We start from the raw sequence: 13,286 nt of genomic DNA, 5'->3' as shown, positions 1-13,286 counted from the left end.
TGATAAACTGGATGGCGGAGAGGAAGTGGCCTTTGCAGACAGTTCAGAAGTGAGGTGGTAAATTCCAGTACCGACGAGGGTCAAGCGGGGATTATAAGCGTGAGACACTAGGAATTGGTGGAACTTGTGGAATATTGCTCTACCTTAGAACATGGGAGGGAAAGAACTCAACACCTTTGAAGGTTTGGCCTTCAAGTGTCAGTACTCTCGGTTAACCAACCCTGTAAGACTGGGGCATCCTCTCTGACGTCTGCTATTCTCCCTGCAGATGGCATCTCTATCTTGGTACTAGATTTCACGTGGAAGTACTTTTTTTACACTAAGCTGACTGCTAGAAATTCATCCTCTTCAGGGACAAAGCCATTCAACATTCAGTCAAGCCATTCAATCAAGGAAAATTTTTTTTTTCTTTTTGTCATTGGAGATAAGAAGAGGATGCGGTTCACTCATAGCTGAGGGAAAACCTTTTTCTGTGAGATATTAGAGATAAACTGGTCACGTATACCTAGGAGGAGTTCACCCTTAGGGTTGTAAATTCCGTTTTCACAAGGGACCCTACTTCTCCAAAGCCCTTGCATTTCAGTGTGGGTTTCTGAAGTTCTGTTAGTCAGAAAAATTTCTAAGTGGTCTCTCTTCCCTACCGCCATCCCCTTGGGGGGGAAAAAAAGGGCATCATAGTAAATATCAATAGCATCAGAAGTGATCAAAAATGATTTACTTCCCAGGTCGTGACGGAGAAGATCTTATGAATTTTGAATGCACAGATCATGGCAACTCCAATGGGATGGAGAAGGGACAGTAAAACATAGTCACACTCTAAATTACCTGGACTTCACAAAAAATTAGAGCAGTCACTTAAATCATGTAAAAGATATAGGTTGGGGCCGTGACTGAACTTGTCATTTTTCATTGAAATTACTATCTGGCTGCATAATCAAGCTGGGCTTTAAAAATGAATTGGGGGGGGCATATGGAGAGTGAGCTGGAGAAGCAGGGAGACCAGGAGATTAATGGCCCAAGGTTTAAATATTAAGGTCTATATTTATACAGCTCCTCCAGCAGGAATGCTGCCAAAGGGAGGGAAGGAGTACGTGCTTAGGGCTGGCGCATTATGTTGGTTTCTACTTCTGGAACTGTACCAGGAGAAAATCTTGTTTGGTTTGGATTTCCAGGGAGATGGGAAGTTGGCTTCCTAAGATCTGAGGGTAAAGCGTACCAATGCCACTGTTTCGCAGGGATGTTTATTTTTAACATAAAAGGAGCAAGCAGACACTTAACCTCTTTAATGCAGGCCCTCCTACTCAAGGGAAACCGATGAATCAGCCTGCGGTGGAAGGGAACAAGACCAAGTCCATGCATATTTCTACCTGCCCTCTCTCTTTTCTCTGTGTGGGGGGCCAGAGAGAGTAGGCAAGTGCAATCAAAGCAGCATCGTGATTACTGGGCTATAATAAATGATTTCTTAGCCTGGAAAAGGGACAGGAGCCTCCCTCCTAGGCTCTTAATATCTGTGATGGCAATGGCTGGGTTGTTTCTGAATCCTACTAGCCTCCCTTCAGAGCACCCCGCTCTGAGTGACTCACAGAGCAGTGCTCAGGGTGGTCATGTGATGGGGAGGGGTGGCGCTGATGATGTTACCACGATGGCAGGGATGAGGGTCATGAGGCTCAGATGCTGTCAATGGAGTAGGGAAGGTACCCTGCAGTGTTGGTATCAGCAGGTACTGATAGGCTGTAGTGATGGCGCGGTATTGGATATGGTGGTAATGGCCATGCTGGGGATCATCATGGGCAAGGGAGGTTCCAAGGCTTCTTATCTCACTTAGAAAGATTAGAAAGTCCTTACCATGGTCTAAAGAGCCCACGGGAGCTGGCCCTTATCTACGTCTCCAGCACAATCCCCACCACTTTCTCTTCGTTCACCCCATTCCTCCTCACTATTCTGCAAACCATCCATGCATGCTCCTGAGAACTCCTCTAGACTCACTCCCTTCCTTCATTCAGGTCGCCTGCACACGGAGGCCTTCATGGGTCAACCCACCTAGAGACTACCCCTCCATCAATCTCTAGCCCCTTCCCTTCTTTTGTTTTACTTTCTAGTACTGGTCAGTTTCTGACATTTACTTGGTTTTATTTCTGTGCCCTCCCACTCGAATATGCAAGCTCCATCAGACGAGACTTCGTTTCAGTTCACCCTCTACCCACAGATCCCAGCACGGTTCTTTGTTCCCGGTGGACATCGGCTAAAAATTTGTTAGATGAATGCGTGCATGGTGGTAGGGATGTTGGTGACGGTGCTGTAGGATGATATAGGGAAAGGGCCACATCTCTACTGAAGCTCCTATACTTGAGGTCCACATCCCCCAAACCAGGGGACAATCAAATGGTGAGATGGGATTGTTTTAGGCTGACACAGCCCCACCTCCCACCCAGATCATTTTACTTCACTCTAGTTGGAGTCGCCCTTAGATCTGAGGTGCCTAAACCCATACACCGCCCCATCTGAATGCAGCACTCTGGCCTTACCTCCCCGTCTTGGGAGACATTCCAGGTCTGACACTGCACTCTCCTGAGGATTGCGATGCAGCCTCTCATCTGGGCAGGCTGCCCACTACACGTAGTACCCCCCCAAACTGAAAACATTTGGGCCCATTTCTCTCCAGGGGAGACTCACATTCGCTTCAGTTTCTTGTACTGGGTGAAGGTTCCAGCGGGGATGGATTTGATGGAGTTCTGTTCCAGGCGTCTGAGAATCGGAGCAGAAAAGAGTCGATTAACCATCCACCCAACAACAAATGGTTGCCGGGGGGCCTTGAGGACAGGATATGGTCTCTCCCATCACGTGGCATACATTCTTAGATGAGGGAGCCTTGGTAAACACCGTCCGAAAGCCAGAGACTCGTGTTCTGGTGTGTGGAGCGACCAGCTCAGGGTCTGATACCCCCTGGGAGAAAGCTAGAAAAGATGACTTCTCCTTGAGGATATTTGGTTCTTGCTTATGATACGTTGTCTTTGGGGGGCAGTTGTCATCTTCAGAAAATGCTGTAGGAAGTAACCAGAATGCTGAAGAAGTCAAAGGGATAAAGAGAAGGAAGAGTAAAGAGAGATGGACAGATAGCAATGCCTATCTGTTCTGGAAGCATGTCACCATTCAGTTAAAACCTCCACCATCCTGCTGCTGGGGTGCAGTACAGGCAGAGACTTCATTTCTGGGCTTTTCTTTTTTTTAATGGAGGTATAATTGACATATAACTTTAGTTTCAGGTGTACAACCTAATGATTCAGTATTTGTTTCTGGGTTTTTCAATTGGCTGTTCTAATATGATGAAGAAACAGCCTTCAAGTCTCTAGGCTCCCAGCCTGACATTCATCAAACTGGCTCCCTGATATCCTGAGGGCCCCAGGGGCCCCGAATGGGTCACTCCCCTGGGTTGCTGCTACAGTCTGTAGCTTTATGGCCTTACGGACTTTGCTGAAATGCTCCCTCTCCTTTTACTCTGGAAAGAACAAGAGATGCTGCAGGCCCAGGGCCCAGAGCTTCCTTGGAAGAGGAACATGGGGAGCGAGCAAGCCTTTTCATTCCTCATTCTTTCATCTATCAAATGACTTCCCGTCACCAAGAACAGGTGTGGTGGGAAACAGGCATGAGCGAAGGCGGGGCCCTCTATTAGAGGTGATGAATGACGGCCTGGTTCAGACTGAGGACTCAGCACTTCCTCCTCATCCATCTCCCGTCTCTCCGAGGCGTGGATCTTTTCATCACCTCCTCATTTGGCATGGATGTTCCCCAAACCCTCTGCTGGGAAGACACAAAGAAGGGTGTGTGTGTGTGTGTGTGTGTGTGTGTGTGTGTGTGTGTGTGTGTGTGTGTGTGTGTGTGTGTGTGTGTGTGGAAGGGGAGGGCCGGGGGAAGCAGAAGGAAGAGATGGGAGGAACTGGCTCTCTTGGAGGCTACATCTAGAGGATGCACACTTCAGGCTGGGATGAACCCATTCATCTTGAAGAGTAATCCCCGCTGCAGAAGAGGGGAGACAGTTGTATTAATTTGTGCCTCTGCGATCTCATCTTCACTGGGGGAAAGAGAGTATTTGTTACTGGAACCACTAATGGAGCAGTTTGCCAGCAATTTTCCCATTTCAAACAACATCTCAGCTGCTAATGTGGAATGGTTTGTCAGGCCTACCCATAACACAGACAAATCACTCTCCAGGCCGAAGGAAGGGGGTGAAGGGGGGAGGAAGAGGAAGGGCGGGTGAGAGGAGAGAGGGAGCATCAGGACAGATCATTCTTGGCTGCTGGATGAATCCAGTCTACAAATGAGGCTGCCACGGTCTATTAAGAGAGCCTCCGTGGGGCTGGAGGGGCCGGGGAGCGTGCTCTGTCGAGCACGTGGGCATAGGCTGGCTGGACAGCGGCCTGGCTGGCCCGCAGTGAGCCAAAAAGCACGCCACAAGGTCGCAGAGGCTGCGGGCTCCTGGATATAGCCACCCACAGAGGCAGCAGACCCGGGCAGGCTGCCTTGACTGAGAAGTTCCAAGGACATTCTCATTTTCCAGCTGAGCAGAGTTCAGGGATTTCTCAGCCAAGGCAGCAGCTCCGTGAACCTCTGGGGCTGCCAGTCGGGTGGCAAATGCTCTCCAGGAATCCTGGGATTCACCTGCCATTTTGGCAGGGGGATTGCGGCTGGAGGATGCCTCTGGAGAGAGCCACTGTCTGTAACGATGGCAATCCCCTCAGTTTCTGCAAGAGGATCCACTGCTCCTAGCTGCAGGCCAAGAGCCCAGGCAAGTCAGGTCAGCTGGCTGACCGTGCAGTTCATAATGAATAACGTCCACTTTAGTAATCGGTGCAAGAGCTAAGGGAAGGATGAATCAGTGTGATACCTACCCCCAAGGAGTTTAATAATCTGGTGATAGAGACCAGCCCAAGACGGTCCATCACAGAACCAGATTTTATTGCTAACATAACAAGAAGAGTTGTCCTTTATGGACTCGAGTTGGTTTATGTCTATTATCTCTTTGAATCCTTACACTTCTGAGGCAAGTTGTGTTGGCCCTACTTTGTGGACGAGGAAAATAACACCTACATGGATCAAAGAGCCTATCCGAAGTGACAGAGCTAATGAGTGGCAGAACTGGCATCTTTCTCTTTCCGTCCATTGGATGCACTGCCTTCTCTATTTTTTGAAAACAGAGAAAGTGAAGTCCATATACTAAAATAGCTTTCCCAAAGTCCCAGAAAAGTTTAAGGGGTGAAGACCCCAGTACTCATTCTGAGACATCATGCAGCCTCTGCAGAAGTAGGTATGTTGTAAAAAGGCTGTAGGAGTTGAGGGAAGATGGAATATAGATGCATGTGTGTGTATATGTATATATATATACACACACACATATATATATCAATATATGTATAAAATATGCAAATAGAGTGCAAAGGTGTGGCTTTGAACAAAGAACAAAGAATTCCCATCTTAGCCTGTTAACCCTGGCAGGGACGTTGCTGTGTATCCTGTACTCTTCACCCTTGCACACTCTGGGGATGGTCTTTATTTCTGCAGTCTCTCTGCCTCTTATGCTGCTGTGGGTACCCGCTGGACATCCAACCCCTTACAGGGTGCCAAGGCCAGGACGTGATGTGGGTTAGCCTTGCCCCAGGGGGCATTAGAGTTTGTCAGTGTGCTTCAGGTGTAAAGTTAAGGCAAGGGTGAGGATAGTAACAGTAAGAGCTACTATGTATCAGCTTGTACTTGTAAGTCAGGCATCAGACTAAGAGCTTTGCACCGTACATCTACCTTAGTATTGACACCTCTCTGAGGCAGATCCTGTTTGTTTTCACTACTCCCACTTTAAACATGAGAACACTGAGGCTCAGAGATGTTAAGTCACTTGTCCATATTCACAAAGCCAGGAAGAGCTACAGCCGGGACTCAAACTCAAGTTCATCCAATTGGAAAGCCTGCACTCTCAGTCACTGAGCTTTGCTGAATACCGTGTGCTGCGGAGGCACCTCCATTCCTTTAGTCATTGCCCGCTCGTCCTCAGGAAAACTGCCCCTCGGTCAAGGGAGGAAGTCTGGGGTGTGTGTGCACACGCACGTGTGTGGGCACACACACAGTCTCTACGCAGCAGGCAGCCTCTGGTGGGTTTTTGCACAGCTTGGAACAAGCATGCAAAGATCCACACTCTCCGGTGACAAAAATTCAGTGTGAAAGACAAAAAGCAGCATTAGCATCAGCAAAAAACTGTCACATTTAGGGATGTGTCTGAAGCCAGCGGCTGTCTTTGGTCTCTCTTAACTGGCACATGTGTCTTTCTTTGGCAAACATTCTTCAGGCTGCAAACTGATTTAATAGAACTAGCATAAAAACAAACATACAAATCAAACATCTGAGCATCTTCCGGCACTGGTAGAAACAATGCGAACACCTGATGGGGATTTCAGCCATTTGCGTTCTGTATTGATTTGCCCTAGTTCCTCAGTGCTTCCTTAATGATCTGCCATTTGCAAACACGCGACTGAACACAATATATTTCTAGCAATACATAAGTCAACGTGATGCCAGAGGAACTGGCAGGGGCATAGCTGGCGCAGGGCCATGGCAGCAAGTCAACTGATAGAGAGTTTCTGGAGCTGGATTAGAATGCTGGTTGCAATAATGGTGGACATCTACCATTTATTGAGGGCTTTTTATATATCAGACACTGTGCTCTTCACACACTGGCTCATTTTATTCCTTCAACAATACTACAAAGCAAGTAGTATCACTAATATAATAACAACAGAGATGAGGCATGTGGGCATATGTGACATGAGTCATTCCTAACCAGCTTTGCAGAGTACCTGGCATTGCCTACAGAAAAGAGAGGTGCAGACACAGAGCCAGATTTGCTCTTCTTATTATATGCATATTCTCAGATGTCTCCAACAGAGAAATCTTTGTCATCAACTTAGAAAAAAATGAGAACTTGAGACTAAAGCATTCTATCATGTCACATATGTGACATGTGCATAAGCTTTTTCCTTTTAGATTCCACTTAGTAGCTTTCAAACATTGTGCTAATTTTCTACACAATTATGTTATATTATTTAATCTTCATGGAGAATCTCTAGTAGGGACGATGAGCCCCATTTTGCAAAGATGGGAACTAAGTGAAACATGAGATGTTAAGAAAGGTACCCAAAGAGGCAGAACCGGGATCCAAACCCAGGACTATCTACCCCAAGGCTCTGTTCTTAATTATTCTGCTGCCTGATCAGCTTCACCTTTATCCCACCTGCCCCCAACCCACCCCATCCCCCCTCCTTCCACATGGAAGCCCCCCGGAAACCTGGTATCCTCAGAAGAAGATGTGGTACGTATATACAATGGAATATTACTCAGCCATTAAAAAAAGAACAAAATAATGCCATTTGCAACAACGTGGATGCAACTAGAGATTATCACACTAAGTGAAATAAGCCAGAAAGAGAAAGACAAATACCATATGATATCACTTACATGTGGAATCTAAAATATGGCACAAATGAACCTATCTACAAACAGAAACAGACTCACAGACATACAGAACGGACTTGTGGTTGCCTGGTTGCCAAGGGAGAGGTGGGGGAGGGAGAGGGATGGACTGGGAATTTGGGGTCTGTAAATGCAAACTATTAACGTTTAGAATGGATAAACAACAAGGTCCTACTGTATAGCACAGGGAACTATATTCAATATCCTGGGATAAACCATAATGGAAAAGAATATAAAAAAGAATGTATATATGCGTAAAACTGAGTCACTTTGCTGTATAGCAGAGACTGGCACAACATAGTAAATAACTATACTTCAATTTTTAAAAAAAGGAAAAGAATCCCTGATGTTGATGATTTCCAGAGCCCTCCAGCCCTTTTGTTCTGCTGGCTGCTTTTTTTTTTTTTTTTTTTTTTAACTTCTCTCTCTTTTTAAAAATGTCCCTGGTGACCAGTATCCTGGGAGCATATTTGCTTTGTTTAGCAGATAAACCATTGTTTATCTCCCCACCCCAGATAAACAATGGGGTTGAGGGGAGGCTAGGTGGAAAATGGGGCTACCTTTTCCCCTAGATGCTTTTGATTTATGATTTGATGTTTAAGTCCATCCACAACCTTTCTCTGGCAACTAAATTTACCTGTTATAGCCAAGGGCATGAGACTCGGGATGACATTAAGTGGAGGTATAGAGCAAAAATGGAAGAAGATGGGACAGAGATGAAGGTGAGGTTCTAGGCACAGATGGCCCCTCTCGAGCCCTGAGGCCAGGAGGGCGGAACGAAGACCACAGAACAGAAGAACGTGTGGGCCTCTGGCTCTTCCCAGAATCTATCCCTGCTGGAGGCTGCAGTGGGTTCAGAGAAACGACAGGGAGCAGCAAGGACAGCGCTGTGGGTGGGAGCTCAGTTTTGAGGAAAATCTGCAGTGAACTGTCTCACTGTGGGTTCTCTGGAAGAAAGCTGTTTTTAGAGGAATTGGCTCTGCTATTCAGGGAGACCAGTGCACACTTCTCTGAGCTGCTTTGGCTTTGAAAAAAATATAGCAGAGTCTGCTAGATTGCTTTTCATGAGAAATAGACCTTCCTTCCCCTGAATGTTGGGGAGCGTAGAACCCCTCCCAAGGTTTAAGTGCATCACTGCCAGCTAAGGATTGCACATGTAGGGAACAGAGAACCAGATGTGGTGCAAAGCGACCCTAAGGAGAAGGAGAAATCTGGGTTATATAGGTGGCTATGGACACGAGGTGGAATTCTTGATGGTAAAAAGAGAAGTCACGTTCAGATGTCTTTGGGATGATACATCAGACACTTCCTGTGCATCTTGGGGTGCATGCTACAGTTTCTACTCTCTGCTCCCTCTTTCTTATCTTTCAACCTCCCCCACATACTGGTCTTCTCTCATTGATAAGAGGATGAATTTTAACTGCTCGAAAGACTTTTAGGCCAACACACAGATCCCCAGGCACGGGCTTCGTTGCCTTAAGGAACAAACAGGTCTCCTCTGCAAAGGTCTCTCTTACATGTCACCTCTCCCAGTACCTAACCAGAGAATCTTGCCTCATCTGCTTTAATGTCTCAGCTTTATTTTATCACAGAGGAGAATGAGGCAAGCACAGCAAGAGAAGTTCTAGGCGATCTGTCTGGCGGGTCGTGTGTGCCCGGTCAGCAGGGGCAGCCTTATTTCCATGTCTGCATACATTTGCATGAAGATGAGCTACTGCCAGGCTCCATTCACAATGCAAGTGGCTAGCCTAATTCTTGAACCTGTTCTCTCAACCATAATCTTCAAAGAACTGACGGAGCTTTATGGAGGGATCTTACGCAGGTAGCTTCAGCTCCTGTGATGTGGCTTCCAACCTTTCTCACCATGCCTAATATAAAAGTGGTGGCAGTAGTAGCCGCAGTTGTAGTAAAATAATACCAATCGCTGCTAACATAGTATATCCTATGCGCCAGACCCAATACTACGCATCTGATAGCATACATTCATTTCACTTTCACACGAACCATTAAGACGGTACCACTAGCCTCTGAATTTTTCAGTTGAGTAAACCAAGACTCAGAAATGTTATTTGCCAATGGCTAAAAGGCAGGGCAGAGCTAAAATGTGGGTCTGCCTGAATTCATGGTCTACACTCTTAAGACCGTGCTTGTTGTTTGTGGCTGCTTATTTTTAGAAGTACTCTAGCTAGGTTGGCCATTCCCAGACTTCTAGATTTCATAGGCTAGGTGGTTACAGACCTCTTATTTTGTCAATTAAGGCAACCTCTGTGTGTCTGTTATATATAACATTTATATATAGACTTATATTTATAATTATATAATAATGACACATATGATTAAACACATATTTATATTACACACACATATTCATCCTTCAGTGGCCATCATTTTATAAAATGAAGAGTATTTTTAACAACAATGATAACAGAGTAAGGAAGTCTAGAAATTTAAAACAAAGGACACTTCTTGAAATGGAATATTTTTGCTCAATGGAAAAATATCACATTGTTCTTGTTATTCTTACTTGACCTCATTTAAGGAAAAACTCAGTTAATAATCAGACAGCCTTTCAGAAAGAACTAGCCTAGCTTGTCAATGTTCCTTTTAAAATTCAATGTCCAGGTGTGAGCCCAACGGCCCAGGTATGGTCTGGCCTCCATGGGTCGCATCTCCAGTGGGGACGTCTGTAATTTCTCTCCCCCAGACACCTGAGCTGTGTGCCTGTGAGGCACAGGCTGGAGGCGTAGGGGTGTGGAGTGGGAGAGGAGGGCGGGCAGGCCCGAGCTCCTGAATCAGGGCCGGGGTTTGGGACCTGGTCAGCGGAAGGTCTGTGGTTGCCAAAGAGAAAAGATAAAAACTGGTAGACGGAAGGGGAAAGGAATGAGGCGGGGCAGAGAAAGAAAGGAACGTGCTATGGGAATCTGAAATGAGATGAATGTTGGCAGGAATTCTGTCTTGACACCCTCGTTGGGAGGCCCAGAGTCCTACCCTGGCATGGATGGAGGGGATGGCTCTTGTGACGAGGAACACCGGGTTAACTGGGTGGAGAAAGAGACCGGGCTGGGGAGGAAAGTGGGAAGACCGTGGGTGCAGAGAGGGAAAGAAGCGGGGCGGTGGATCAAGGGAGGGAGAAAAAGAGAAGGGGGAACGGTACAGAAAAGGCAGAGAGGAGGGACAGGCGTAGGGGGAAATGGGGGACGAAGGGCAGGGGGTGGGGATGGGCGGGACAGGTGTGAGGTCTAAGTGAAGTCCTGGGAAGGAAGGGCTCTCCAAGGCTAGAGCAAAGGACCACAAGGAGTGAAGGCAAGTCACGGTAAAACACAAAGGGAATTCACTGTTGGTTTTTGCTAAAAGAAGACTGACGGCTGAGTGAAGGTGGAGGAAGGTACAGAAGGTGTGGATGTCAGGGCCAAAAAAACACTTGTGGCTGACTCGCTCCTGCCTGCAGGAAGGGTGTGGAGGCATGGGTTGTGTCCACTGGGGTTGGGAAAGAACGTTTTAAAGGGAATCAGAGAAAAGCTGGCAAAGCAACTGAAGAAAGAAGAAACAAAGGCTCCCCTGTTGTAAGTTATATGTTTCTTCTCATCTCAATCAGGGTGAAACAAAGTCATTAAAATGATCTGGCCCCTCATTACCCCTCTGACCTCATCCCCTGACACTCTTCCCTGTGTTTACTCCACTCCAGCCACACTGGCCTTCTGGTATACCAGGCACAGTCCTACCTCAGGGCCTTTGTGCATGCTGTCCCCTCTATTTGCAATACTCTCCTCCAGATATCCACTTGCTTTTTCTCTCACTCACTTGTTTATTTTTCTGCATAGAACCTACCATCTTCTAACATAATATCTAATTTACTTTGTTCTGTTTATTGTTTATTTATTGTACTCTTCCCTCAACTAGAATGCAAGCACCATAAAGGTAGAAATTTGGTCTATTTTGTTCACTGCTGCTCCCTAAGCACAGAACAATGATTGGACCACAGTGGGCTCACAATAGATGTTTGTTGAATGAATGCATGAATGAATGAAAGGGTCAGTGGGTCATCTATTGGAATGCATTGGGAACAGAAGGGCAGGCATAAGAGGAGAAAGAGGAGGGGGAGGAGGGGAAAAGGGAGGAGGAGGAAGGAGAGGAGGGGGAGGGGGAGTAGGGAGAGGAGATGATGCAGCAGAGAGGTGAGGGAAATGTATACAATATCTTTTATTTGGAGGGATTTTATCTAATGGTGTTTGTAGTTGGGGGGGTTCCATCTAATCATGTGTTTAATAAAGCCATCTAAAGATGAAGGTAGAAGTGAAAACAGTTATTGTCATGTAAAGAGTGATCTTCAGGTCAATGTTCACTGACCCTCTACTCAATCCAGAATGAGACACTGGCCATTTTCTAACATATGAGAGAAGAGTGGACAAGATTAAGCTACACGGACAAACAAATTTTACTGGAGTTTTGGACACCTGTGCACACACATAGACACACACAATCTTGTCTCATTACCCAAAGGTCTAATCTAGATGACAATAATCTGATTTGAAATGATTAAGAGCTCAGTCTCTTGCTCAGTAATAGTAGCTGTGAAATCAGTTCATTATTCGTATACTTTCCTCCTCCACCACCATTTTATAGAAGGCTTGCCCTTGTGTCAAGGGCTATATTAAGTGCTTTACATGTGGTATTTCATTTAGCTTTCACAATGACCCATTGAGTAATACTATAATTATCACATTACTATAAATGAGAATACTAGAGACGAGGGAGAGCAATTATTTTGCCCATAATCACAAACAGCTAGTACATGGTAGAGGCAGGATATAATCCCGGGGTGACTCTAGGGCAGGGACTGGCCAACCTTTACTGCAAAGGGCCAGACAGAAGATATATTAGGCTTGGTGGGCTGTAAGTTCCTTTGTCACAACTACTCAATAATGCCCTACAAGAACAGCCATAGGCAATACATAAATGAATGGGTGTGGCTGTGTTCCAATAAAACTTTATTTACAAAAATAGGTGGTGGACATACTTGGCCCATGGGCTGTCATTTGCTGACTGTGCTCTAGAATCTATGTTCTTAAACCCTGAGCTATCATACCTGGGAAAGCCTGGAAAGAGAGCAAAGAGATTGCTGAGTGCTTTCAACAGTCAGCTCTAACAGCCCAGCATGCCGCCAGCCTGTAGGGGACTGGCTGAGACCAAGAGGCGAACTCGCCAGGGACAGAGGGCGGCAGGCAGGCACTTACATTTCAACGATGCCCTCTGGCAAGTTGGCGGGGATCTCCGTCAAGCCCTTCCCTCGACAGTCCACAATGTTATTACTGCAAGTGCAGGCTGAAGGGCAGGAGATGGAGTTGGCATTGCAGGATGGAGGCTCCGAGTGCGGGCCTGTGGGACCAGAACACAATGGTCAATTCATGTCAGTGTCAGCAGCCGCCTGGGCTTCTGTGTCTCTTAACCGGCTTCCCAAGGAGGCAACATTACCTGATCAGCTACCTGAAAAATCATCACCAGCTAACATCAGCCCTCAGATGGAGACACAGCTGCCGCTGGCTAAACATTCAGCCAAGAGGAGACAGTCTACCCTTGACTTGACCATTTCTAGATTGTTCCACTTGCTCTGTCATCCCCTCATCCTTAGTCTTTCAGAGACAGAGTTGCTCTCAGAATCAATCACACATGAAAATATGCCACTGCAATGCAAAGAGCATACGCTGGGACTACTTTTTCAGGGAGTCCAATGTCTGAATGACATTCCAGGGTTTTGGGCTTTTATCTGGGGCTTG

At 46.4% G+C, this 13,286-nt stretch overlaps 1 protein-coding gene across 3 annotated transcripts in view; it reads right to left on the bottom strand.

Annotated features, from left to right (window-relative positions):
* Window positions 1-13,286, bottom strand: part of SLIT3 (slit guidance ligand 3) — a 618,363-nt gene that overhangs the window by 122,987 nt on the left and 482,090 nt on the right. For all 3 annotated transcript variants that reach the window (XM_036848363.1, XM_036848365.1, XM_036848366.1), the window contains 2 exons: window positions 12,747-12,888; window positions 2,674-2,745 (listed from right to left, as the gene is read on the bottom strand). In XM_036848363.1, the coding sequence (XP_036704258.1) occupies window positions 2,674-2,745; window positions 12,747-12,888 (214 nt within the window). The remainder of the gene's footprint in view (window positions 1-2,673; window positions 2,746-12,746; window positions 12,889-13,286) is intronic.

Source organism: Balaenoptera musculus, chromosome 3, assembly GCF_009873245.2.
Source record: "Balaenoptera musculus isolate JJ_BM4_2016_0621 chromosome 3, mBalMus1.pri.v3, whole genome shotgun sequence".
Taxonomy (NCBI): Eukaryota; Metazoa; Chordata; class Mammalia; order Artiodactyla; family Balaenopteridae; genus Balaenoptera; species Balaenoptera musculus.
The sequence above is the reverse complement of the archived record's forward strand: the minus strand, read 5'-3'. Positions and strand labels throughout refer to the sequence as shown.